Source organism: Salvelinus namaycush, chromosome 2 (assembly GCF_016432855.1).
Source record: "Salvelinus namaycush isolate Seneca chromosome 2, SaNama_1.0, whole genome shotgun sequence".
Classification (NCBI taxonomy): domain Eukaryota; kingdom Metazoa; phylum Chordata; class Actinopteri; order Salmoniformes; family Salmonidae; genus Salvelinus; species Salvelinus namaycush.
The window spans coordinates 79,364,545-79,391,392 of record NC_052308.1 but is presented as its reverse complement, the minus strand read 5'-3'; the positions used below and the strand labels follow the sequence as shown (position 1 = coordinate 79,391,392).

At 42.6% G+C, this 26,848-nt stretch overlaps 1 protein-coding gene across 1 annotated transcript; it reads left to right on the top strand.

Moving 5' to 3' along the window:
• The first annotated feature begins 421 nt into the window (after positions 1 to 421).
• On the top strand, positions 422 to 17,932 carry LOC120019421 (myosin heavy chain, fast skeletal muscle-like). The gene is made up of 39 exons (XM_038962713.1): positions 422 to 637; positions 1,371 to 1,507; positions 1,693 to 1,849; positions 2,259 to 2,286; positions 2,527 to 2,635; positions 2,803 to 2,895; positions 3,071 to 3,131; positions 3,268 to 3,366; positions 3,702 to 3,805; positions 4,326 to 4,464; positions 4,722 to 4,840; positions 5,009 to 5,158; positions 5,253 to 5,423; positions 5,665 to 5,968; positions 6,333 to 6,391; positions 6,485 to 6,572; positions 6,689 to 6,806; positions 7,760 to 7,883; positions 8,294 to 8,430; positions 9,118 to 9,373; positions 9,593 to 9,835; positions 10,177 to 10,353; positions 10,450 to 10,595; positions 10,775 to 10,865; positions 11,203 to 11,592; positions 11,716 to 11,842; positions 12,031 to 12,149; positions 12,434 to 12,630; positions 12,774 to 12,957; positions 13,094 to 13,259; positions 13,566 to 13,690; positions 13,852 to 14,160; positions 14,382 to 14,585; positions 14,727 to 14,852; positions 14,992 to 15,162; positions 16,555 to 16,659; positions 16,753 to 16,848; positions 17,307 to 17,438; positions 17,799 to 17,932. Exons 1-39 carry the CDS (start codon positions 430 to 432, stop codon positions 17,817 to 17,819), a joined length of 5,790 nt encoding a protein of 1,929 aa, XP_038818641.1. The 5' UTR covers positions 422 to 429; the 3' UTR covers positions 17,820 to 17,932.
• Positions 17,933 to 26,848: the final 8,916 nt, after the last annotated feature.

Genomic DNA, 26,848 nt, shown 5'->3' with positions numbered 1-26,848 from the left:
TTTCATTTACAGTCAAAAGTGGTGCTCCTGCACTTGAAAGGGTGTTCTAGAATGTAACAGGGTTTTCAGGGGTATTTATTTGAATTCCTAACAGACTGTGTAGTAAAGTGAGTTGCCACTAGGAAAATGAAAGTTACCAGTTGCACCTGTAATTAAATTGGACATGGCTGTAATGCCCCTTCAGGGCTAAATGATAAGGCTTTAGACTTGTGTGTTTTCACAATGCTCTAATGTGTCACAGGGTCCTCCAAGAAGTACACATTCATCTGTAGTAGGGGAAAAGAAGGTGAGACACGGTTTGTCTTCACATAAAAAGTGATGAGAATATTCTGTGAGAGATACCGCTCACCTAACTCTGTTGACTGGGGAGGAAGCACCACAGAGTCAATAATGTTTCTTGTTTCATCTCTTTCCTAGTTATCCGTCACCATGAGTACGGACGCTGAGATGCAAATCTACGGCAAGGCTGCCATATACCTCCGTAAATCTGAGAAGGAGAGGATGGAGGCACAAGCCGCACCCTTTGATTCAAAGAACGCCTGCTATGTGGCAGACAAGGTGGAGCTGTACCTTAAGGGTTTGGTCACTGCCAGGGGCGACGGGAAGTCTACTGTAACAGTCACGAAACCTGACGGCAGTAAGGAGGTAATGTAAAGGTTTTCTTCCATAGGTGAAGGTGAGAACCAAAGTGCAGCGCAGGTAGTGTTAAACATGTTTAATACAAGAACAAGTAAAACACTACAAACATACAAAATAACAAATGTGCAAAAACCGATACAGACCTATCTGGTGCAGAACACAAACACAGAGACAGGTAACAAACACCCACCAAATCCCAACACAAAACAAGCCTCCTATATATGAGTCTCAATCAGAGACAACGACTACCATCTGTCTCTGATTGAGAACCCACACTAGGCTGACATAGAAACAGACAAACTAGACACACAACATAGAATTCCCACCCAGCTCACGTCCTGACCAACTAAACACATACAAAACAACAGAAAACAGGTCAGGAACGTGACAGGTAAGCCTGATCTGTAAAGTATTCAAATTCAAGTTTGTGCAATTACTCTAATTCTCCAATCAAGTAAATATACACATTGGCATTTGCTTTTTTCCAAACAGAATATAACCTTCAAACACATCATTTTTATTGCTGCTATTAAAAAATGACATGGAATGTCTTATGTTGACTAGTCAAGAATCACCAGATATGTGTCAGTGGGTGATAACAAAGTAGTGGATTAATGTGGATATACATTTTGTTACTGATTAAACTTGTATTTAATGAGCAAAAAGCATTCAGTCGTGTCCACTTTGATCTGCGTGTAATCTAGATTTCTGACTGTTTCAGGAAGGAAAAGAGTTCAAAGATGCAGACATCTATGAGATGAACCCCCCTAAGTACGACAAGATTGAGGACATGGCCATGATGACCTACCTGAATGAAGCCTCTGTGTTGTATAACCTCAAAGAGCGTTATGCAGCATGGATGATCTATGTAAGAAACCTGCACATACAAACACACACATACATTACTACACACAAATGAAAGGTAGAAACCAAAACATATCAATACAGTAGACCCATATCAGTATACCAAAGTACACCCACATCCTCACATAAATCCAGGTAAAAGTACATCTGACTTTACTAATCCACAAATGTAATTATGCTTTCATCCAGACCTACTCTGGGCTCTTCTGTGCCACGGTGAACCCCTACAAGTGGCTCCCTGTGTACGACGAAGAGGTTGTCAACGCCTACAGAGGGAAGAAGAGAGTGGAGGCTCCACCCCATATCTTCTCCGTCTCTGACAACGCCTTTCAGTTCATGATGATTGGTACGAGCTCTCATGGATGGAGGAATGGATGGATGGTTGTGATGGATGGATGGATGGATGGATAGTTGTGATGGATGGATGGATAGTTGTGATGGATGGATGGATAGTTGTGATGGATGGATGGATAGTTGTGATGGATGGATGGATAGTTGTGATAAGTGTATATGGATCTTAAAGTCCATAAGTGCTGATGGATGGATGCATCAATGGAAGTTAAAATATACTTCAGACTTCAACTGTTTTCTAACAGTTTGCTGGGAATATCTGATTTTAACAACGCTTTCACTACAATGTCTGATTCACTTGAATGGAATATTTTCCTAAAAACATTTTTTGATGGTGCTATGAATTAAATCATGTCCCCATAATGTTGTTTGAGTATGATAAGCAATGTGTTTTTTGGTTCCAGATAAGGAGAACCAGTCCATTCTGATTACGTAAGTTGTTTACTAAAATGTCACTTGAGAAAGTGTTTCTATTGTAATAAGTTGTGTCACTTGGTGTGATGAAATACATGACATTATGAATAGATTAGAGCATTAGGCTATGTGTAATAACAAGTCAATGAGTGGAAATATTTGTAACTACGGTGTAATTTTAATGCTATTTCTTAGTGAAAGCAAATTTTAATCTCAAACATGTAACTAAAAGCCCTCTTTCTCTGTCATATAAACCAGTGGAGAATCCGGTGCAGGAAAGACTGTCAACACCAAGCGTGTCATCCAGTACTTTGCCACCATTGCAGTGTCTGGTGGCAAGAAGGAAGCAGACCCCAACAAAATGCAGGTAGGTTGTGCTTATGTTTGCCTTTTAATCACATTTCAGTTTGGTTTTCTGAGCAAACTTTTTTTCCAGCTGTGATTCATGTTTCAAGAAATTTGTTCAAGCAATCGAGCGAAAACAAACTTGAACACTTTTCCAGTTTCTGAGCAACTTGTGTTTGTCTCAATCAGGGGTCTCTTGAGGATCAGATCATTGCAGCTAACCCTCTGCTGGAGTCTTACGGTAATGCCAAGACAGTGAGGAACGACAACTCGTCTCGCTTTGTAAGTATGAAGGCCACACTGTGGAAGTTACCTTATATTGGAAAAATGTATTTCAGTAGTTCCCTATTGTTATATCAACATCTGTCCAACAAACTGTAACATTTAAAGGTGTCTATCAAAGTAAAATGTTAGATTATTTTGTTGGCCTATTTCTAACCCCCATGCTCTACTACAGGGTAAATTCATCAGGATTCACTTCCAAGCTGGTAAACTGGCTAAAGCTGACATTGAGACCTGTGAGTTGGTTTTGATTGTTTCTCAATGCTTTCCTAAATTCAAATACTTTTTGGGGGAGATTATATCATTAAATGTTATCTCATGTTCTCTCTCTCTTTCTCACTCTCCTTGTGTCACTAAAACTTTCTCTCTCAGACCTGCTGGAGAAGTCCAGAGTGTCCTTCCAGCTGCCCGATGAGAGAGGCTACCACATCTTCTTCCAGATGATGACAGGCCACAAACCTGAGATAGTTGGTACGACAAAGTAGAGGTTCAGGGGAAATTATTCCCACCCCCATCTGTGGAACTTGTTAAAAATATTCATAGTCCCACTAATAATACTATTACAATGAGTACATCCAAGGTAATAAGGCATCTAGACATTTGGAAGGTCTTTGGGAAAAATCTATCAAGTAATGCACTGTGATGCACTAGTCCACAAGTCTCAGTCTCCTCTTTTGATGCTATTTATTATATACTACATGTATTATTGAGTCCATCTACTGAGTAAAGGAGGGAGAGATACTGTAAAGGTAGGACAGCAGAATTCTAAGAGATTTAACTGACAAGCCGTTGTCCATTGTTCACAGAAATGACGCTCATCACCACCAACCCCTACGACTTCCCCATGTGCAGCCAGGGACAGATCACTGTGGCCAGCATCAATGACAATGAAGAGCTGGATGCCACAGATGTGAGTCAAACAAAGGGTTAACTAAACTCTAGATATGGAATGGATAGGACCACCACACACACTGAATGCTCTGTGAAATTATAAGTTGGTAGCAGCTGAGAATTTATGATTTTTTATTTACAATTTAGTCATTTAGGAGACCCCATTATCTAGAGCGACTTACTGTAAGTGAGTGCATTCATTTTCATAAAAAATCCCCCCTGGGATTTGAACCCACACCCCTGGCGTAGCAAGTGTCCTGCTCTACCAACCGAGCTACACGGGGCAAATTACTTGTGTTAGTTAGGCATGTGCCTCAAGCCACTCTTCATAACCTCCCATTTCGCCATGTAAGGCATCCATACGAGAGTTAAGTGCCTTGTGGAACTGTGTAAAACTCCTTTTGTGTTTCCATCACTAATGTGTTGGCACAGAGTAATATCTATTCATCCCATTCCTTCTGGAGTGAGCCCAGAACTGTAGTGTAACTGAGCAAACTACAGTTCAGTTCATCACTGTTGTACTTCCTCTTTAATGCCAGGATGCCATTACCATCCTGGGCTTCACTAATGATGAGAAGATCGGCATCTACAAGCTGACAGGAGCTGTACTGCACCATGGAAACTTGAAATTCAAGCAGAAGCAGCGTGAGGAGCAGGCTGAGCCAGACGGCACAGAGGGTGAGTTCCACTCATAGATATACAATATGTAGAGCATTAGTCCCAGTCCCCAACATAGAAATTGAACACCTAAGACAGACAGTGCCACATGAAAGTCAGGCAGGAGATCATTTTTGGAGAACAAATTACAACCTCCAGAAATGTGGGTGAATCAAAACCTAACCCACAAAGAAGTTAACCAAACTATTTTGTCAGTGTGAAATCAGAAACAAGTGATCTTGTGTCCCTGAGTCTGTTGTTGTTGGTTCTCTCTCCAGTGGCTGATAAAATCGCCTACCTGCTGGGCCTGAACTCAGCTGAGATGTTGAAGGCTATGTGCTACCCCAGAGTGAAGGTCGGCAACGAGTATGTGACCAAGGGACAGACTGTGGCTCAGGTAAGACTGCAAAACACAGCATCTACCATTTTCTGAGCACCATAATTATCTTGGGGACGAGTGCATTGCTTTTTAAAAATAGTGATGTTGTTTATCCCAAGGTCTTATCACCTTATCATCAGACACGGTCAATATCTCATGTATTAATTTGAGGTATTATCATTGCAGGTTAATAACTCAGTCAGTGCTCTGGCCAAGTCCATCTATGAGAGGATGTTCTTGTGGATGGTCATCCGTATCAATGAGATGTTGGACACCAAGAATCCAAGGCAGTTCTATATCGGTGTGCTTGACATTGCCGGGTTTGAGATCTTTGATGTGAGTATGAGACCAGAACAAGACACTTAGATGTGATTGAGATGGATTACAGTCTTGTATGATGAAATGATCCCTTTTAAAACTCCATCAACAGTACAACAGCATGGAGCAGCTGTGCATCAACTTCACCAATGAGAAACTGCAACAGTTTTTCAACCACACCATGTTCGTCCTGGAGCAAGAGGAGTACAAGAAGGAGGGAATCGTCTGGGCCTTCATTGACTTTGGCATGGACTTGGCTGCCTGTATTGAGCTTATTGAGAAGGTAAGCTGTCTGTGAGGATTTTAATGGACCATTATAATGGACCTGAACAGCAAAGATCATAGTGAGCCCTGTGTGAGATATTATCACAGTGGTACAACGTATCTGACTGTTGAGAACTCAATATGTTTCCTATTATGTTCCCCGAAATTAATCTAATCCTATAATAGCATGTTCACCAAATGAATAAACGTGATCGTAAATGGAAATATCACTAATTTGATATACATCTCTTTTCGTAAAGCCATTGGGCATCTTCTCCATCCTTGAAGAGGAGTGCATGTTCCCCAAGTCTTCAGACACTACCTTCAAGGACAAGCTGTACGCCCAGCATCTTGGCAAAACAAAGTCGTTTGAGAAGCCCAAGCCTGCCAAAGGCAAGCAAGAGGCCCACTTCTCCCTGGTGCATTACGCCGGTACTGTGGACTACAACATCACTGGCTGGCTGGAGAAGAACAAGGATCCCCTGAATGACTCAGTTTGTCAGCTGTATGGGAAGTCCCCAGTCAAAATTCTGGCTGCCCTGTATCCCCCTCCCCCTCCTGAGGGTAAGACTAGCATCACGTCACAATATTTAACTAAATACTAGTTATAACTCAGACCCAAATGTTCTTTAAAGCCTTTCAATGTATCACAATTTCTCAGGGTTTATCTCTGGGATGATTTACTCATACACTCGGTTAATTTAATAAAACAATAGGTGTTATTCTACACAATCTCACTGGCAGCATTTGCCTCTAGATACGTGTGAAGTTAACCAGAGATTCTCTGGTTTATAATTAGTGTGCTTGCTGAAGACAAGACCACTCTAGATTTCTTACATACTCTTATTGTTATTCTATTTCTTCCACCCGCTCTAGGAAATGTACTTTTCTAGTTATCTTTTACTTTTCCCCATTTCAACAGATAAAGCCAAGAAAGGAGGCAAGAAGAAGGGTGGTTCCATGCAGACAGTGTCCTCCCAGTTCAGGGTGAGCTTTTGAAATGTGTAGATTCAGTCCTTCAAAAGGTGCATTGATTATCATGAATGATGTCTGAGAAAATGGTTTGTAACCCCCTTACAGGAGAACTTACATAAGCTGATGACCAACTTGAGGAGCACTCATCCTCACTTTGTGCGCTGCCTGATCCCCAACGAGTCAAAGACTCCAGGTACAGGAAATATTGACTTAAATATGTCATCTTATCAGTACAGTATCAGTAACCTTAACAATCCCAATCTTTAACCTGTTTATGAGTATTAAAAGAGACTTGTTTTGTTTTACCAGGTCTGATGGAGAACTTCCTGGTTATCCACCAGCTCAGGTGTAATGGTGTACTGGAGGGTATCAGGATCTGCAGAAAGGGCTTCCCCAGCAGAATCCTCTATGCTGACTTCAAGCAGAGGTACACACGCACACACACGCACACACACACACACACACACACACACACACACACACACACACACACACACACACACACACACACACACACACACACACACACACACACACACAGAGAAAATATTGGCACTCTTGATAAAGATGAACAGAAAAGACTGTATCAAAGAAATAACACTGATACTGAGCTATATTGTATGGTAAAACATTTGTGAAAATTATAATATTTTATACTCAGAGAAAGAGATTTTGTTCAACAATTCACATTTTATTTTAAGATAGGGTTCATCATGATTGGCACCCCTGTTTTCAATACGAGGACAATGGCACTGAGTCTTTTTCTAGAATGTTGTATGAGATTGGAGATCACATTGGGAGGGATCTTGGACCATTCCTCCTTACAGAATCCTTCCAGATCCTTGATATCCATCGTCTGCACTTATAGACTGCCCTCTTCAATTCAAACCACAGGTTTTCAATGGGGTTCAAGTCTGGAGACTGAGATAGCCACAGTAAAATGTTGATTAACCATTTCCTTGTGGATTTTGATGTGTGCTTGGGGTTATTGTCTTGCTGTAATACCCACCCGTGGCCACGTTTCAGCCTCCTGGCTGAGGCAACCAGGTTTTTGGCTAAAATGTCATGGTACTGGGTAAAGTTCATGATGCCGTTGACCTTAACGAGGGCCCCCAGATCAGTTGACGTAAAGTAGCCCCAAAACATCAAAGCTCCACCATCATATTTTACAGTAGGTTTGGGGTTATTTACCTCATATACATATTTTTTTCGAATCCAAAAAGCTTTTAGATCATACACTACAGCTCAGTATTTGTATTATTCATTTTAGATATTCTATTTTGCTTATCTTTATCAAGGGTGCCAATCATTTTGGACCTCACTGTATAACCAACCAACCAATTACAACTTGACATACTTTAAAAATGTCTCCTCATTCAGGTACAAAGTACTGAATGCCAGTGTCATCCCTGAGGGCCAGTTCATGGACAACAAGAAGGCTTCTGAGAAGCTGCTTGGGTCCATTGATGTGAATCACGAGGATTACAAGTTTGGACACACCAAGGTCAGTCAAAAACCCCCAGTAAAAGATGACAACAAAACACAACTTCAATAATAATTTAAACCCGTACCATATAAAATGTCTCCAGTTGATCTATCCATCCTTTTGTTCTTTCTTCTTCATTTAACTAATGGAAAAGTTGGAAAAACATTGTGTTTTTTTCTTCAGTTATTCATCGAGAAACTAAACTCATTATCATGTGCATTGTGTTAGAGTGGTATGGCTTCAGTTATCTGTATCTGTGTACATTATTAATATACAACTGTACAATAACTAACAACTTAGAAACAACCGATCCCATGGTATGTTTGTAACCATTGCAAAGTTAATGTTCTTTAAATCATTCTAGTGGTTTGACCCTTTCTGTCTGTCACCATCTGTGGTTCCATTGACCATGTTAACCTGTGTCTCAGGTGTTCTTCAAAGCCGGTCTGCTGGGTGTCCTGGAGGAGATGAGAGATGAGAAGCTGGCCTCTCTAGTCGGCATGGTCCAGGCTCTCAGCCGTGGATTCCTCATGAGGAGAGAGTTTAGCAAGATGATGGAGAGGAGGTGAGGAATAGTAGACATCTTGGCAAAGCTTTCTGTCAACCACCTGTATCTAATGCATTATGATTACATACTGTATATGCTGTGAGTTGTTCAGAATGAGAAAGTACATCTTATAATGGTCAACTAAAGATTTTGGGTTCATTCATTTAGTCCAGAAATGGATGTAGCAACTAAGGATTCTAGCTTTATAGCTGCAGTTTTGGATTGGGCTGTTCAATTGTCATTTAAATGTGTGGTATATACCCATTTATTCTTGAAGAGTATAAAATGTCTCATGAGCTTTGCATGACTGTCAGTCCTTGCATCTAGACCGCTGCCTATGAATTTAAGGAGGGGTTACATTTCCCTAGCCCCCTTCCTCAGCTGTAAACAAACAGTGGTGGGGGTTCCATTTTGTTATTATTCGACGCCCAGAATGTAGCTTTATGAAACATGAAACTAGTCATTTCATGTATTTTCAACCCCAAAATTAAACGTGATGACGTTGAAACAACCTGAATTTTAAAAAAGTTATCAATGTAGGAATTTTAACCTAAATTTTAACCTCCACTTTTAACCTAAATCCAATAACATGGTGACATTTTTGTTGTTTTCACGTTGAATTCACGTTAGACCAAATGTAAATCAAAAATAGACGTTGAACTGGGATGTCACTCACCATACCACTCTGTCCTTTCTGTTGAACAGAGAGTCTATCTTCGCCATCCAGTACAACATCCGCTCATTCATGAATGTCAAAACCTGGCCATGGATGAAGTTGTACTTCAAGATCAAGCCCCTGCTGCAGAGCGCTGAGACTGAGAAGGAGCTGGCCAACATGAAGGAGAACTATGAGAAGATGAAGACAGACCTGGCCAAGGCTCTGTCCACAAAGAAGCAAATGGAGGAGAAGTTGGTGGCCCTGATGCAGGAGAAGAACGACCTGGCACTCCAAGTCGCATCTGTGAGTCAGCAACAACCTTCAAAAAGGCACATTTACATAGACATGAATACACACACACATATAAACACACTGTAAAGGATGTGGCTAACTCACAAATTTTTATTACCCATGTTATATATTTCATGAATGTCTATTGATTTGCTGACCTCTTTGACTAAAGTGTATATTTTGATACACAAAGTCAGGCCTCTGATTTTGTTTCTCCTGTTCTGAAAACAGGAAGGAGAGAGTCTGAACGATGCTGAGGAAAGGTGTGAGGGGCTCATCAAGAGCAAGATCCAGCAGGAGGCCAAACTCAAAGAGACAACCGAGAGGCTGGAGGATGAGGAGGAGATCAATGCTGAGTTGACTGCCAAGAAGAGGAAGCTGGAGGATGAGTGCTCTGAGCTGAAGAAGGACATTGATGACCTGGAGCTCACCCTGGCCAAAGTGGAGAAGGAGAAGCATGCCACTGAAAACAAGGTCTTGTGTCTTATCATAGACAGTCTAACCAAACAATAATCAACTCAAAACATAGCTTAACAGAAATGGAATTCAAGTTGTATTATGGGTGCAGGAAATATTATGACACAATAGTAGAACTTCAGCACTCCCAACATTCATTGCATGTTCTGCTCCCCCTCATTAATGACTTCCATTCAGTACACTGGCATGGTGAACACTGCCATCTAGTGTTGAATCTATAGTGCAGAAATTGTTTCACACATTTCTAATCTAAATTAAATAAATGCGATATATAAGAAACTAAATCTCCCCTTTATGGTGAAGTGACAGACTAATAATTTCGTTGTGGCCATTTCCAGGTTAAAAACCTAACAGAGGAGATGGCGTCTATGGATGAGAGTGTTGCCAAGCTGACCAAGGAGAAGAAAGCCCTCCAAGAGGCCCACCAGCAGACACTGGATGACCTGCAGGCAGAGGAGGACAAAGTCAACACTCTGACCAAGGCCAAGACCAAGCTGGAACAGCAAGTGGACGACGTGAGTGGAGTTTGACATTTTGGCCATGATAGTATGTAAGATGATATTATCTTCAGTTGTTTAGATTTGAACAATATATGTGTTTTTATCTTATAGCTTGAGGGTTCTTTGGAGCAAGAGAAGAAGCTCCGTATGGACCTTGAGAGATCCAAGAGAAAGCTGGAGGGAGATCTGAAACTGGCCCAGGAGTCCATAATGGACCTGGAGAATGACAAGCAGCAGGCTGATGAGAAAATCAAGAAGTAAACACAAACCTATGACTACAGTATTTCCTGCTATAAATGTTGTTCTTGACAAATTCTTGTAATAAGGAATTAACACTTGCATGGTATTCTTAAAAGCAAAGTAAATGGTATGATTCTCTCCCTTTACACTATCAAACAAAAACTAACTCTGCAATCGACCTATTTGTGTTTCTTAGGAAGGAGTTTGAGACCACCCAGCTCCTCAGCAAGGTTGAGGATGAGCAGTCTCTGGGAGCTCAGCTGCAGAAGAAGATCAAGGAACTCCAGGTACAGTACAGGATATAAGCTCCAGTACAGAAAAGCACAGACTTGAATAATTTCCTGAAAAACGTTGTTCTGGTAGCACACATTTTTCCGGGTGGCTTCTGATGGCTGAGCAGTTTGGAAGATGGTGCTTCTTGTTGGTGATTCTAACCGTTGTAAAGATGGTGCTTCTTACCATTGTGGGTTTGGCTCCTGCATGGGACACTGTCTACAGAATATATAACTGGCTTTGTATTAAAACACATTTATGCTAAATATACATACTATTATAATTTTGTGAGGTTCAATTGTTTCAACTGTATTGTAGTGTTCATCCCCCTGCTCCTGCCCCCTGTTCTAGGCCCGTATTGAGGAGCTGGAGGAGGAAATTGAGGCTGAGCGTGCTGCCAGGGCTAAGGTTGAGAAGCAGAGGGCCGATCTCTCCAGGGAACTTGAGGAGATCAGTGAGAGACTGGAGGAGGCCGGAGGCGCCACTGCTGCTCAGATTGAGATGAACAAGAAGCGTGAGGCTGAGTTCCAGAAGCTGCGTCGTGATCTTGAAGAGTCCACCCTGCAGCATGAGGCCACAGCCGCCGCTCTGCGCAAGAAGCAGGCCGACAGTGTGGCTGAGCTCGGGGAGCAGATCGACAACCTGCAGCGCGTCAAGCAGAAGCTGGAGAAGGAGAAGAGCGAGTACAAGATGGAGATTGATGACCTCTCCAGCAACATGGAGGCTGTCGCTAAGGCTAAGGTGAGTAGTGATGTTTTGATCAAGTAGTGTTGAGGATGGTCAACTACATTACCATTCAAGTGAACAGAAGTTTACAGGAGTCACATGTATATAAAGTAATGATGGAACATGTTACACTAACAGGGAAATCTGGAGAAGATATGTCGTACTCTTGAGGACCAGCTGAGTGAGCTCAAGACTAAGAATGATGAGAATGTTCGCCAGGTCAACGACATCAGTGGACAGAGGGCCAGACTCCTGACAGAAAATGGTACCAACAACAATGAAAAACAAGCCAATGCCTTCCTTCAGTAAAACAGAATAATGTGCTGGGGGCTGTATCCACACAGTTTATACTGCACAATTCACCACCTAACATTGCCCTACGATACCTCAAAATACATTTTCAATCCAAGAGAACAGAGACCCTATTTACAAGATGTCCCTCTGTCCCTGCAGGTGAGTTTGGCCGCCAGCTGGAGGAGAAGGAAGCCCTGGTGTCTCAGCTGACCAGAGGAAAACAGGCCTTCACCCAGCAGGTGGAGGAGCTGAAGAGGGCGATTGAGGAGGAGGTCAAGGTAAGGGACCCAAAATGGACTCCACGTCCACAGAGTTTAGAGCTATATCTTCATATAGACGGTGACTACGCCACCCTCTGAGACTTCTACTGTCTCTCCACCCTCAGAGACTTCTACTGTCTCTCAACCCTCAGAGACTTCTACTGTCTCTCAACCCTCAGAGACTTCTACTGTCTCTCCACCCTCAGAGACTCCTACTGTCTCTCCACCCTCAGAGACTTTTTCCCATAATTTGTTTGACTATCTCGCTAATCATTCTTTGTCTTTCTCTTTCTTTCTCACAGGCTAAAAACGCACTGGCCCACGGTGTCCAGTCTGCCCGGCATGACTGTGATCTCCTGAGGGAGCAGTTTGAGGAGGAGCAGGAGGCCAAGGCAGAGCTGCAACGCGGCATGTCCAAGGCCAACAGTGAGGTGGCTCAGTGGAGGACTAAGTATGAAACTGATGCCATCCAGCGCACAGAGGAGCTGGAGGAGGCCAAGTGAGTCGCACTCAACAGAAAAATCTCAGATATGGTGTGGATGGTGAGGGTGGTAGGGGCTCTGAGAAAATGTTACATCAATATGTATTGTTTGTCAAAATTTTTAAAATTACACCACAAAACCACCCTCTGTTGTCCAATAGGAAGAAGCTGGCCCAGCGTCTTCAGGATGCTGAGGAGACCATTGAGGCGACCAACTCCAAGTGTGCCTCCCTGGAGAAGACCAAGCAGAGGCTGCAGGGAGAGGTGGAGGACCTCATGATTGATGTTGAGAGAGCCAACGCATTGGCCGCCAACCTCGACAAGAAGCAGAGGAACTTTGACAAGGTGAAAATGAATAAACCTCACCTTAGGCTGATATTTACTGTCTGGTATATGATCAATTGTAGTATAATTGAAGCATATTTCTGATTCAAAATTCTTCATCAATGACTTCTGATGAAAATCCCATGGATTTCCCTAGGTTCTGGCAGAGTGGAAGCAGAAGTATGAGGAGGGCCAGGCTGAGCTGGAAGGAGCTCAGAAGGAGGCTCGCTCTATGAGCACTGAACTCTTCAAGATGAAGAACTCCTACGAGGAGGCTCTGGATCATCTGGAGACTCTGAAGAGAGAGAACAAGAACCTGCAACGTGAGCATTTGACAGCAGTTCTATTTGGCTCATGTTTGACTAGTGTTTTGAAAATGGAGGGAACTGCAATCATCAAAACTACTATTAAACCATTTCAGAGTTTTCATGTTCTGCATAATTTGTATATATTGTTTTACTTGTAGACAGTATTCTTTTGAATATTCCAAATGGTAGGCAATTATATTTGCAAGGTGCTATGAGGTAATGTTAATTAATGAAGTATTAATATGATTCAATGTCAAATTCGGCGCACTGGCATATCCACTGAAAATCTCCCAAGTCTAATCTTCTTGTGTGTGTGTGCAGAGGAGATCTCTGACCTGACTGAGCAGATCGGAGAGACTGGCAAGAGCATCCATGAGCTGGAGAAGGCTAAGAAGACCGTGGAGACAGAGAAGTCTGAGATCCAGACCGCTCTGGAGGAGGCTGAGGTACAAACTACAGCTGTTTGATGGGGAAAGCAGTGTTACACTAGCCAACGCCAGCTACAGTCTAATGATCTCTGTATTGGAGTTTATTGTAGTCATATATATTTAATTCCTACATCCAAATGTATTGAACACAATTGGCCTGACTGCTTCTGTTTGTCCAGGGAACACTGGAGCACGAGGAATCCAAGATTCTGCGTGTGCAGCTGGAGCTGAACCAGATCAAGGGTGAGGTGGACAGGAAGATCGCTGAGAAGGACGAGGAGATGGAGCAGATCAAGAGGAACAGCCAGAGGGTGGTTGACTCCATGCAGAGCACCCTGGACTCTGAGGTCAGGAGCAGGAATGATGCCCTGAGGGTGAAGAAGAAGATGGAGGGAGACCTGAACGAGATGGAGATCCAGCTGAGCCACTCCAACAGACAGGCCTCTGAGGCCCAGAAACAGTTGAGGAACGTCCAGGGACAGCTCAAGGTAAAGGGACTGGGACGTCAGGCTCAAAAACTTGAACATAGCTATGGATTTGTTTGTGAATCTGTAGAAAAGAATTGAACCGAGGATTTGAATAGAGTGGACAATGCACTGTAGAAAGTTAGGGATACTGGGTAAATTCTTCCCAATTAACATTTATATCACCCATCCTATCACCCCTATTTCCACAAGTCCTAATGAATGTATGTCCTTGTGAACCACAGGATGCCCAATTGCACCTTGATGATGCCGTCCGTGTCGCAGAGGACATGAAGGAGCAGGCAGCCATGGTGGAGCGTAGAAACGGTCTGATGGTGGCTGAGATCGAGGAGCTGAGAGTTGCTCTGGAGCAGACAGAGAGAGGCCGCAAAGTGGCTGAGACTGAGCTGGTAGACGCCAGCGAGCGCGTTGGACTGCTGCACTCCCAGGTATGGGTCAAAAGCCATTTCCAACCAAGCATACTGTTTAAACACACCTTGAATTCAACAATGCCTGCATTGAGAGTTTAATAATTCCAGCCTTGTAAATTCTCTTTAGAGCTAAACAAATCGTCTTGTGTCCTCCTTCAGAACACCAGCCTTCTGAACACCAAGAAGAAGCTGGAGACTGACCTGGTGCAGGTGCAGGGAGAGGTGGACGACATCGTCCAGGAGGCCAGGAATGCAGAGGAGAAGGCCAAGAAGGCTATCACTGATGTGAGTCCTTGAATTACATCATCTTGATTTGTACCTAAGGGCCAATGGTAGCTGGGCTGGTTAAAAACAACAAAGATCTCAGAGGGAACGTTATGATTTTTGCCAATTGGTGCATTAATTAAACAAACTCCTTTTCCAGGCGGCCATGATGGCTGAGGAGCTGAAGAAGGAGCAGGACACCAGTTCTCACCTGGAGAGGATGAAGAAGAACCTGGAGATCACAGTCAAGGACCTGCAGCACCGCCTGGATGAGGCTGAGAATCTGGCCATGAAGGGAGGCAAGAAGCAGCTCCAGAAACTGGAGTCCAGGGTGAGTTACCAGCAGGGTGGATTTGGGGTTGGATTAAAAAACAGTTTGCTGGAAATGTATTTGATCATGTAAAATACACTGGAGCATTTTGTAATTACTTTTTCTCTCATTAACCCACCTTAATCAGGAGTTTCCAAATGTATTTGCATCAGGGACCCCTTCATAATATCATAACACAACTCTTACATTAGAGTGCGATATAAAAAGCATCCACGCAGTTTTACTATGACTTCAGCAGTGCATGTTCGGACTAATCAAGTCTTGGCCGCTGGAAAAGAACATTTGAAAGTCCGCTCTCTTGGCATCAGAGGGAATATTTTCCCGTTTTAAAGCATAAATTACAGTGCAATTATGTTCAAAACAAAAACATTGAAAATATGTCACACTTATGTTGTGGACTTGAGAAGAATTGGAGCCAAGACCTTCAAATAAAGTAAAGATATAAAAATGTACTTATCTAGTTGTTTCATTTAGGCTTGTAAAGTTCTTCTAAACTGCAATTTAAGTTAATAGATTCAATAATAATGATAATAATAATACAAATGTCTGATACATAAACACACATTGATCTAATTCATCTCATAGTAATATTTTATTTACATGTAGTCACATGTGTTTCATTTCTCTCTCTCTCTAGATCGCAAGCTACTTTTTCTTATTTACTCTGCTGCAAAAGGGCCGTTACTAGGGAAGCTAGCGTTGCTATGCGGGGCTACCAGCTAGAAGGCTAACGACTAAATTAGCTTGTAGGCTACAGGATTTTCATAAGTTCATAAAAACATGAAACATAACATCTTAACAAACATTACTCTCTAGAATATGGTGCTTTTCCACTCGCTTACCTTAAAAATAAAGACATAAAAATGTATTTATGTCGGTGCTTCTGTCTTGCTGTCGCAAACTCATTACATTCAAACAGGCCAGTGGCAGCCTCTGTTGGTCATACTGGTACTGCAACATGCACTGCTAAATGCACGACAAAATCGGTCAAATAAAAAAAAGAGTCCTATATATTATAACTACAAGAAGAATTGACCTTTAAAATGTATAATTGTCAGAATAATGTGCCGACCAATATCCCTGTGAGCCTCCCATGCCCATGTTGTACATCTAAGGGTTTAGAACATAAACAGTGGATTAATAATATTACATTGTATTGTATTGGACCTTCTAATCTTGTTCCACAGATCCTTGGTAGTTTAAATCTGTTGTTGCTAGCAATATTCATGAACAAATTTAAGGGTAAATTCCACTTTGGGAACCACTTGGAAAAGTACATAATGAAAAGACAACAATTGTGCCTCCTTGACTGGGTAGAAGACTATACCTCTGTTTTACAAAGATTTGTTTCACCACCTCAAACAAATGCCTAAATGTATTTGTTCCACAAAGGTGCGTGAGCTCGAAACTGAGGTGGAGGCAGAGCAGAGAAGAGGTGTAGACGCGGTCAAGGGAGTCCGGAAGTATGAGCGCAGAGTCAAGGAGCTCACTTACCAGGTAAGAGAAAGTGCATTCTTTATACACTTGACACTAACACAGACAGGTTTGTGTATAAAACTATACTGACAATGATTTTATCTTCTCCCACAGACTGAGGAGGATAAGAAGAACGTTAGCAGACTTCAGGACCTGGTAGATAAGCTGCAGATGAAAGTGAAGGCCTACAAGAGGAATTCTGAGGAAGCAGTAAGTCACATACTGAGTCAAATACTCTGAATGCAGAAATTCAAAAAAATAAAATGTTTATCCCTAGTAAACATTACAATACTTAATATCCATACAATGTAGTTTGAAGTAAGTGTTGCTACAGCACACCAGTCAACAATGACAATTGATAGTGCAAGTAATTGCTGATGAAATTGTACACATTTCTGGGTGCCTCCTATGTGTTACCAACTTAAAGAAGAGAGTTTGAATATTAATTAGCTGGTCTAGTGATCGTGCTGGAGGCAGTGGTTTGATCCACCATTTTGCCACTCACTTTCTCTGCTGTATCATCTAGCTCCCTGTATACATTGTTATACTAAATCTGTCTTTTTTGTATTTAAAAAAAAAAAACTTTAAAAACAGAATATTGATTTGCTACCTGAAGCTTCAAACTTTAAATGCTGATGTTCTGCTCTCCCTCTCTTCTCCTCATCCAGGAGGAAGCAGCCAATAGCCATATGTCTAAGTTCAGGAAGGTTCAGCATGAGCTGGAGGAGGCTGAGGAGCGTGCTGACATCGCTGAGACTCAGGTCAACAAGCTCAGAGCCAAGACCCGTGACTCTGGAAAGGTACAGAACTGCTGCTAAACCTGTACCTGACTCATGTTCAGATATGACCACATCAACACCACCTATGATTCAGTCTTCACAGAGGTCAATACAGACCTTTTACACTCAACTGTATTTAAGATCACCACATCAGCACATTTCAGGAAGGGCAAAAAAAGAAAGGTTAATTCTGTTGGTACTTCAAAATTGAAAATCCAAGCTGAGCACTGAGCACTAAATGCTTGATATATTATATTCTATCCAAGTCTATCCGTATATTTACCATGTTCATTATTATTACTGATCCATTATATTCTATCCATATATTTATCATGTTCATTATTATTACTGATCCATTATATTATTTATTTCTTCTTACAGGGAAAAGAAGTTGCTGAATAAACAAGACCAAAGTATTGAAGATCAAAGTCTTACCATTTTCCTGTGTTGCATAAAATATGATTTTCATGGTGAAATGTTGAGCATTGATTAAAAACATGTAGGCCTACATACACTTCCTTTGTGACTGTGGACTTATTACTCAGCAAACAGTTTTTTAAACCATAAAATATTCTACTTTAATTAAAGGAGCAATCTGGGATTCCAACAACAACAAAGCAGACACCCCAACAAAGCGGTAACTTTTATTGGTAAACATCTGAGGGATGAGGCTAGGGAAATGTAACCACTATCAAATTCTCAGACTGAGCTATGGATGTAAGGACTGACCATCCATAACATAAAAATTATAGTTTTAACTCTTTACACTCTTTACACTGGAATTGTAGGGATATTCTCAGAACTATGTTCTCAGAAAACAACAAACCAGAGTTTTGATTTTTTTTCCCCCCCCCACCTTTATTTAATCAGATAGGCTAGTTGAGAACAAGTTCCCATTTACAACTGCGACCTGGCCAAGATAAAGCAAAGCAGTTCGACACGTACACAGAGTTACACATGGAATAAACATACATATAATACAGGAGAAAAAAGTCTATATACAAATGAGGTAAGTTAAGGGAGGTAAGGCAATAAATAGGCCATAGTGGCGAGGTAATTACGATATAGCAATTAAACACTGGAGTGATAGATGTGCAGAAGATGAATGTGCAAGTAGAGATACTGGGGTGCAAAGGAGCAAAATAAATAAATAAATACAGTATGGGGATGAGGTAGTTGGATGGGCTATTTACAGATGGGCTATGCACATGTGCAATGATCTGTGAGCTGCTCTGACAGCTGGTGCTTGAAGTTAGTGAGGGAGATATGAGTCTCCGGCTTCAATGATTTTTGCAGTTCGTTCCAGTCATTGGCAACAGAGAACTGTAAGGAAAGGCGGCCAAAGGAAGAATTGGCTTTGGGGGTGACCAGTGAAATATACCTGCTGAAGCGCGTGCTACGGGTGGGTGCTGCTATGGTGACCAGTGAGCTGAGATAAGGCGGGGCTTTACCTAGCAAATACTTGTCGATGACCTGGAGCCAGTGGGTTTGGCGACGAGTATGAAGCGAGGGCCAGCCAACGAGAGCATACAGGTCGCAGTGGTGGGTAGTATATGGGGCTTTGGTGACAAAACGGATGGCACTGTGATAGACTGCATCCAATTTGTTGAGTAGAGTGTTGGAGGCTATTTTGTAAATGACATCGCCGAAGTCGAGGATCGGTAGGATGGTCAGTTTTGCTAGGGTATGTTTGGCAGTATGAGTGAAGGATGCTTTGTTGCGAAATAGGAAGCCGATTCCAGATTTAATTTTGGATTGGAGATGCTTAATGTGGGTCTAGAAGGAGAGTTTACAGTCTAGCCAGACACCTAGGTATTTGTAGTTGTCCACATATTCTAAGTCAGAACCATCCAGTGTAGTGATGCTGGCGGGCAGGAGCGGGCACTGATCGGTTGAAGAGCATGCATTTAGTTTTACTTGCATTTAAGAGCAGTTGGAGGCCACAGAAGGAGAGTTGCATGGCATTGAAGCTCGTCTGGAGGTGGGTTAACACAGTGTCCAAAGAAGGGCCAGAAGTATACAGAATGGTGTCGTCTGCGTAGAGGTGGATCAGAGAATCACCAGCAGCAAGAGCGACATCATTGATGTATACAGAGAAGAGAAGTCGACCCGAGAGTTGAACCCTGTGGCACCCCCATAGAGACTGCCAGAGGTCCGGACAACAGGCCCTCCGATTTGACACACTGAACTCTATCAGAGAAGTACTTGGTGAGCCAGGCGAGGCAATCATTTGAGAAACCAAGGCCGTTGATTCTGCCGATAAGAATGTGGTGATTGACAGAGTCGAAAGCATTGGTTAGATCGATGAATAAAGCTGCACAGTATTGTCTCTTATCGATGGCGGTTATGATATTGTTTAGGACCTTGAACGTGGCTGAGGTGCACCCATGACCAGCTCGGAAACCAGATTGCATAGCGGAGAAGGTACGGTGGGATTCAAAATGGTCGGTGATCTGTTTGTTAACTTGGCTTTCGAAGACCTTAGAAAGGCAGGGTAGGATAGATATAGGTCTGTGGCAGTTTGGGTCTAGAGTGTCTACCCCTTTGAAGAGGGGAGTGACCGCAGCAGCTTTCCAATCTTTGGGGATCTCAAACGATACGAAAGAGAGGTTGAACAGGCTAGTAGGGGTTGCAACAATTTCGGCAGATAATTTTAGAAAGAGAGGGTCCAGATAGTCTAACTCAGCTGATTTGTAGGGGTCCAGATTTTGCAGCTCTTTCAGAACATCAGCTATCTGGATTTGGGTGAAGGAGAAATGGGGGAGGCTTGGGCAAGTTGCTGTGGGGGGTACAGGGCAGTTGACCGGGGTAGGGGTAGCCAGGTGGAAAGCATGGCCAGCCGTAGAAAAATGCTTATTGAAATTCTCAATTATCGTGGCTTTATCGGTGGTGACAGTGTTTCCTAGCCTCAGTGCAGTGGGCAGCTGGGAGGAGGTGCTCTTACTCTCCATGGACTAGGACTAGGCTAGTGATACATTTATTACATCAATTTTCCCATTATTAAAGTGTTAGTGATGGCTTTTTAACAGTCTGATGGCCTTGAGATAGAAGCTGTTTTTCAGTCTCTCGATCCCCGCTTTGATGCTCCTGTACTGACCTCGCCTTCTGGATGATAGCGGGGTGAACAGGCAGTGGCTCGGGTGGTGGTGTCCTTGATGATCTTTTTGGCCTTCCTGTGACATCGGGTGGTGTAGGTGTCCTGGGGGGCAGGTAGTTTGCCCCCGGTGATGCATTGTGCAGACCTCACTACCCTCTGGAGAGCCTTACGGTTGTGGGCGGAGCAGTTGCCGTACCAGGCGGTGATACAGCCCGAAAGGACGCTCTCGATTGTGCATCTGTAAAAGTTTGTGAGTGTTTTTGGTGACAAGCCGAATTTCTTCAGCCTCCTGAGGTTGAAGAGGCGCTGCTGCGCCTTCTTCACAACGCTGTCTGTGTGGTTGGACCATTTCAGTTTGTCCGTGATGTGTACGCCGAGGAACTTAAAACTTTCCACCCTCTCCACTACTGTACCGTCGATGTGGATAGGGGGCTGCTCCCTCTGCTGTTTCCTGAAGTCCACGATCATCTCCTTTGTTTTGTTGACATTGAGTGTGAGGTTATTTTCCTGACACCACACTCTGAGGGCCCTCACCTCCTCCCTGTAGGCCGTCTCGCCGTTGTTGGTAATCAAGACTACCACTGTAGTGTCGTCTGCAAACTTGATGATTGAGATGGCGGCGTGCATGGCCACGCAGTCATGGGTGAACAGGGAGTACAGGAGAGGGCTGAGAACGCACCCTTGTGGGGCCCCAGTGTTGAGGATCAGCGGGGTGGAGATGTTGTTACCTACCCTCACCACCTGGGGGCGGCCCGGCAGGAAAACCAGGAACCTGTTGCACAGGGCGGGGTCGAGACCCAGGGTCTCGAGCTTGATGACGAGTTTGGAGAGTACTATGGTGTTAAATGCTGAGCTGTAGTTGATGAACAACATTCTTACATAGGTATTCCTCTTGTCCAGATGGGTTAGGGCAGTGTGATTGCGATTGCGTCATCTGTGGACCTATTGGGGCGGTAAGCAAATTGGAGTGGGTCTAGGGTGTCAGGTAGGGTGGAGGTGATATGGTTCTTGACTAGTCTCTCAAAGCACTTCATGATGACGGAAGAGAGTGCTACGGGGCAGTAGTCATTTAGCTCAGTTACCTTAGCTTTCTTGGGAACAGGAACAATGGTGGCCCTCTTGAAGCATGTGGGAACAGCAGACTGGGATAAGAATTGATTGAATATGTCCGTAAACACACCAGTCAGCTGGTCTGCGCATGCTCTGAGGACGCGGCTGTATTCCCTTGCAAGGGTTAACACGTTTAAATGTTTTACTCACGTTGCCTGCAGTGAAGGAGAGCCCGCAGGTTTTGGTAGCGGGCCGTGTCAGTGGCACTGTATTGTCCACAAAGCGAGCAAAGAAGTTGTTTAGTTTGTCCGGGAGCAAGACATCGTGGTCCGCGACGGACTGGTTTTTCTTTTGTAGTCCGTGATTGACTGTAGACCCTGCCACATACCTCTCGTGTCTGAGACGTTGAATTGCGACACGACTTTGTCTCTATACTGACGCTTAGCTTGTTCGATTGCCTTGGGGAGGGAATATCTACACTGTTTGTATTCGGTCATGTTTCCGGTCACCTTGCCCTGATTAAAAGCAGTGGTTTGAGCTTTCAGTTTTGTGCGAATGCTGCCATCAATCCACGGTTTCTGGTTGGGAAATATTTTAATAGACACTGTGGGTACAACATCACCGATGCACTTGCTAATAAACTCGCTCACCGAATCAGCTTATTCATCAATGGTGTTGTTTGACGCTATGCGGAACATATCCCAGTCCACGTGATCGAAGCAATCTTGAAGCGTGGAATCCGATTGATCGGACCAGCGTTGACAAGACCTGAGCACGGGTGCTTCCTGTTTTTGTTTCTGTCTATAGGCTGGGAGCAACAAAATGGAGTCGTGGTCAGCTTTTCCGAAAGGAGGGCAGGGGATGGCCTTATATGCGTCGCGGAAGATAGAATGACAATGATCCAGGGTTTTGCCAGCCCGGGTCGCGCAATCGATATGCTGATAAAATTTAGGGAGCCTTGTTTTCAGATTAGCCTTGTTAAAATAGGCATATTCTTGATACCATTTGAAAGAAAAAACTTTGAAGTTTGTGGAAATGTGAAATTAATGTAGGAGAATATAACACATTAGATCTGGTAAAAGACAATGCAAAGAAAAAAACATTCCGTTTTCTATTATAATTTTTCATAATCTTTGAAATGCAAGAGAATAGCCATTATTACACTTAGGAGTCTAGGCGCAATTTAGATTTGGGCCACGAGATGGCAGCAGTGTATGTGAAAAGTTTTAGACTGACACAGCAGGGGGTTGAAACTGTAGGACCCAGTTTCTACATTTGAATATAAAAATGGATTTTATCGAACAAAACCATGCTACATTTTAACTCTGGGACCCTCAGGATGACATATCAGCGCAAGATTACTGAATGTAAGAACATTATATACCTTCAGAGGTGAATGTATAAAACCAGTTGCCATGATACATGTTTTGTTGTTGTTGTGCACTCTCCTCAAACAATAGCATGGTATTTGTTTCACTGTAATAGCTACTGTAAATTGGACAGTGTAGTTAGGTTAACAAGAATTTAAGCTTTCTGGTCATATAAGACATGTCTATGTTTTGGGAAATGTTTTTGTTACTTACAACATCATGCTAATCAATTTTCGCCTAAAATGACATACCCAAATCGAACTGCCTGTAGCTCAGGCACTGACGCAAGGATATGCATATTCTTGGTACCATTGGAAAGGAAACACTTTGAAGCCTTTCTTTTGCCTGCCACTGCAAAAGTTTATTGGTGGTGCCTGAAAGAGATCCTGGAGGGGAATCGGAGGAGCCTAAAGCATTGAGGAATCGGAGGAGCCTAAAGCATTGAGGAATCAGAGGAGCCTAAAGCATTGAGGAATCGGAGGAGCCTAAAGCATTGGGGAATCAGAGGAGCCTAAAGCATTGAGGAATCAGAGGAGCCTAAAGTATTGAGGAATCAGAGGAGCCTAAAGTATTGAGGAATCAGAGGAGCCTAAAGTATTGAGGAATCAGAGGAACCTAAAGCATAGAGGAATCAGAGGAGCCTAATCCCCAGGAAACTGGGGATTAACGGCTGTACTTAGCAAGGGCTTCCCCTGGGCTGTCTGGCAGGAAGTATTTATGGACTACCGTGGCGTGTGTGCTCTTTAGGGGGATCACCACAGTAGATATGTGTGTGTAGAAGGAAACACAATGGAAAATAATTCAAAATGTTTCTATCTTAAGTGTATGATTATTGCCTTTTAACTGTGTCCCATGCCTGCCAGAAATGATTGCCTTTCAGGGCTGAATGACCTTTATTGCATTACATTGAATTGATTGTTTGTAATTTATGTTACTTTAAGGTATCAAAAAAATATAAAGGAAAATTATTGGATGAAACATTGAATTTGGCATTACTGCTATTAGCCAATAGAAACACATTCAATAACAGATTCACTACATGGAACAACAAATAATCCCCCCCAATAATCTGAAATTAGTTTGTTTCTGAAGTGTCTGTCCTATATATGAGAGATATGAAAGATCAGGAAATTCACTTTAAGACCACAAGATGTCACCATAAAAACATTCCCAACACTTTCCCTGGCTGCCCCTGCTCTTACTCAACAAAAATGTCCTTTGTCTCATCACAACCTTTGGAGATATTTAATTAAAATGATTTTGTGGTAAGTTGATCAAATCTTTTTACATTTTGAAAAAGTTATAGATATTTTCCAATGTTAGATCTATAGCTGTTTCTTAAATATGCAAGTAAGAAAGCCTTAAGATAAATAATCCACTTGTTTAGAGGGGCAGTTACTCCAGTACTTTTTAAAAAACCACCCCATTCCTAAAAACAACATTTCATGAAATAACTAAAAAATAGTTAACTGTAGCCATTTATTCCCCTTTATAGTTTGTCTTAGCATGACATTTACATTTACATTTACATTTAAGTCATTTAGCAGACGCTCTTATCCAGAGCGACTTACAAATTGGTGCATTCACCTTATGACATTCATCCACATATCATTTTTGTTCTGCAAACGTTGCTTTTTTGTGTCAGCAAATAGACATTTCTAGTTACCCCCTAGTACCTTATTTATTCCCTTATTTTAGTTTAGTGCCTATCTTCATAAATACTTACATACATTTTTTTAAACTGGTACTGGGGACCTTCAGAAGAGTCTTGTGAGGCTTGTGGGAATCCTAGTGCAAAACAGAGAACACAGCTGTCCACAGAGGGGTCATATAAGTGTAGCCCAAACCGTTCTGACGCTACAGACAGAAGTTGGCAAAAGAGGCTGCACCGACTTCATACGAGTCTTGTGAGGCTTGTTGACGGAGAACGCCATCGTGTCCGGGATGTCTCATTGTCTGACAAACATCGCTCTAGCTCTAACAATTTTCACAACAGATGCGGAAGGGCGATATCGGCGGATGCGTTGGATTGAGACATGCAGCCCATGCAAAAAAAAACAGATAAAGTATCTCTAGCTTAAATTGACGGATTTTGATGGATATTTGTTTTATGTTAGATTTCCGCGGAAATTGTAGGCAAAGGGTTAATGTTTTGTTTTCCAGTGCAAAATGTTTTGAATATGTTTTTGTTGCATGCCTTAATAATGAACATGACCCGCCTCATGGACCTGGCTAATTATTGCAAATCTCCAAACAACATTTAGTATAACTCTTCTCCAATAGAGGGCGCTAAATGCCCAGACTAGAAAACGCTACACAGGGGGCCTTTCTTTTGCCTGCCACTGCAAAGGTTAGTGGAGGAGCCTGAAAGAGATCCTGGAGGGGAATCGGAGGAGCCTAAAGCATTGAGGAATCGGAGGAGCCTAAAGCATTGGGGAATCGGAGGAGCCTAAAGCATTGGGGAATCGGAGCAGCCTAAAGCATTGTGGAATGGGAGGAGCCTAAAGCATTGTGGAATGGGAGGAGCCTAAAGCATTACCTAAACAAACAGTTGATAATGACCACAGTTAACCTCTGACTGTCTGTGAGTCAGCATGTAGTGAGGGCTTTCCCTGACAGTTGATTGGCTAGCATATTTATAGACAACATGTGAGTGTTTTAGGAAACTGGGGATCAACGGCTGTACTTAGCAAGGGCTTCCCCTGGGCTGGCTGGCAGGAAGTATTTATGGACTACCGTGGTGTGTGTGCTCTTTAAGGGGATCACCACAGTAGATATGTGTGTGTAGAAGGAAACACAATGGAAAATCTTTCAAAATGTTAAGCATATGATTAATGCCTTTTAACTGTGTCCCATGCCTGCCAGAAATGATTGCCTTTCAGGGCTGAATGACCTTTATTGCATTACATTGAATTGATTGTTTGTAATTTATGTTACTTAAATTTATGTTACTCAATTTTCGCCTAAAATGACATACCCAAATCTAACTGCCTAGCTCAGGCCCTGAAGCAAGGATAAGCATATTCTTGGTACCATTTGAAAGGAAAAACTTTGAAGTTTTTGGAAATGGGAATGTGGTATGTGCAACGTTTTAGACTGATCCAATGAACCATTGCATTTCTGTTCAAAATGTTGTATCAAGACTGCCTAAATGTGCCTAATTTGTTTATTAATAACTTTTCATATTCAATATTGTGCACTCTCCTCAAACATTAGCATGGTATTCTTTCACTGTAATAGCTACTGTAAATTGGACAGTGCAGTTTGATAAATGCAGTTATACTTTACAATGCCAGGATGTCATACTCATTCAGGCTTTTCATCTAGTATGAATTCACTGCACACTATTGAAGAAGAGAACAGTCTCTTCAGATTCAAAATATTGGCACATTGAACCATGTCACAGACTGTAGTATAAAACTCTGTGGATGGAGCTGAAACAATGATGTGACATCTATTCTGCCATCTTGATGCACGTTTGCATTGTCCAGGGGACCTAGGCTTGCCTTATTGTTCTGTAACCTGACTAGGTGTGTGTATAAACATGTAAGTATGAGTGTGTGGACGGTGTTGAGTGTGTATGGGGAGAGTGTGGATTGCGCAGATGATTACGGGCCTCGTCCCCGTGTCTTTACACGGCTCGCCGTAATTTGGGGCTTAGTAAAAAAAAACATTACACATTCCTGCGCCTGTCTCCAGAATCTCTTCATGCCAGCGTGACAGGCCACAGGACCAGTGGAATCAAACAGCCCCATAACAAAGACCCACTACCATATTGAACAGTAGGTGTAAGGTTCTGTTCTGCATATACATCCTTCTTTCAACACCAAACCCACTACCATATTGAACAGTAGGTGTGAGGTTCTGCATATACAGCCTTCTTTCAACACCAAACCCACTACCATATTGAACAG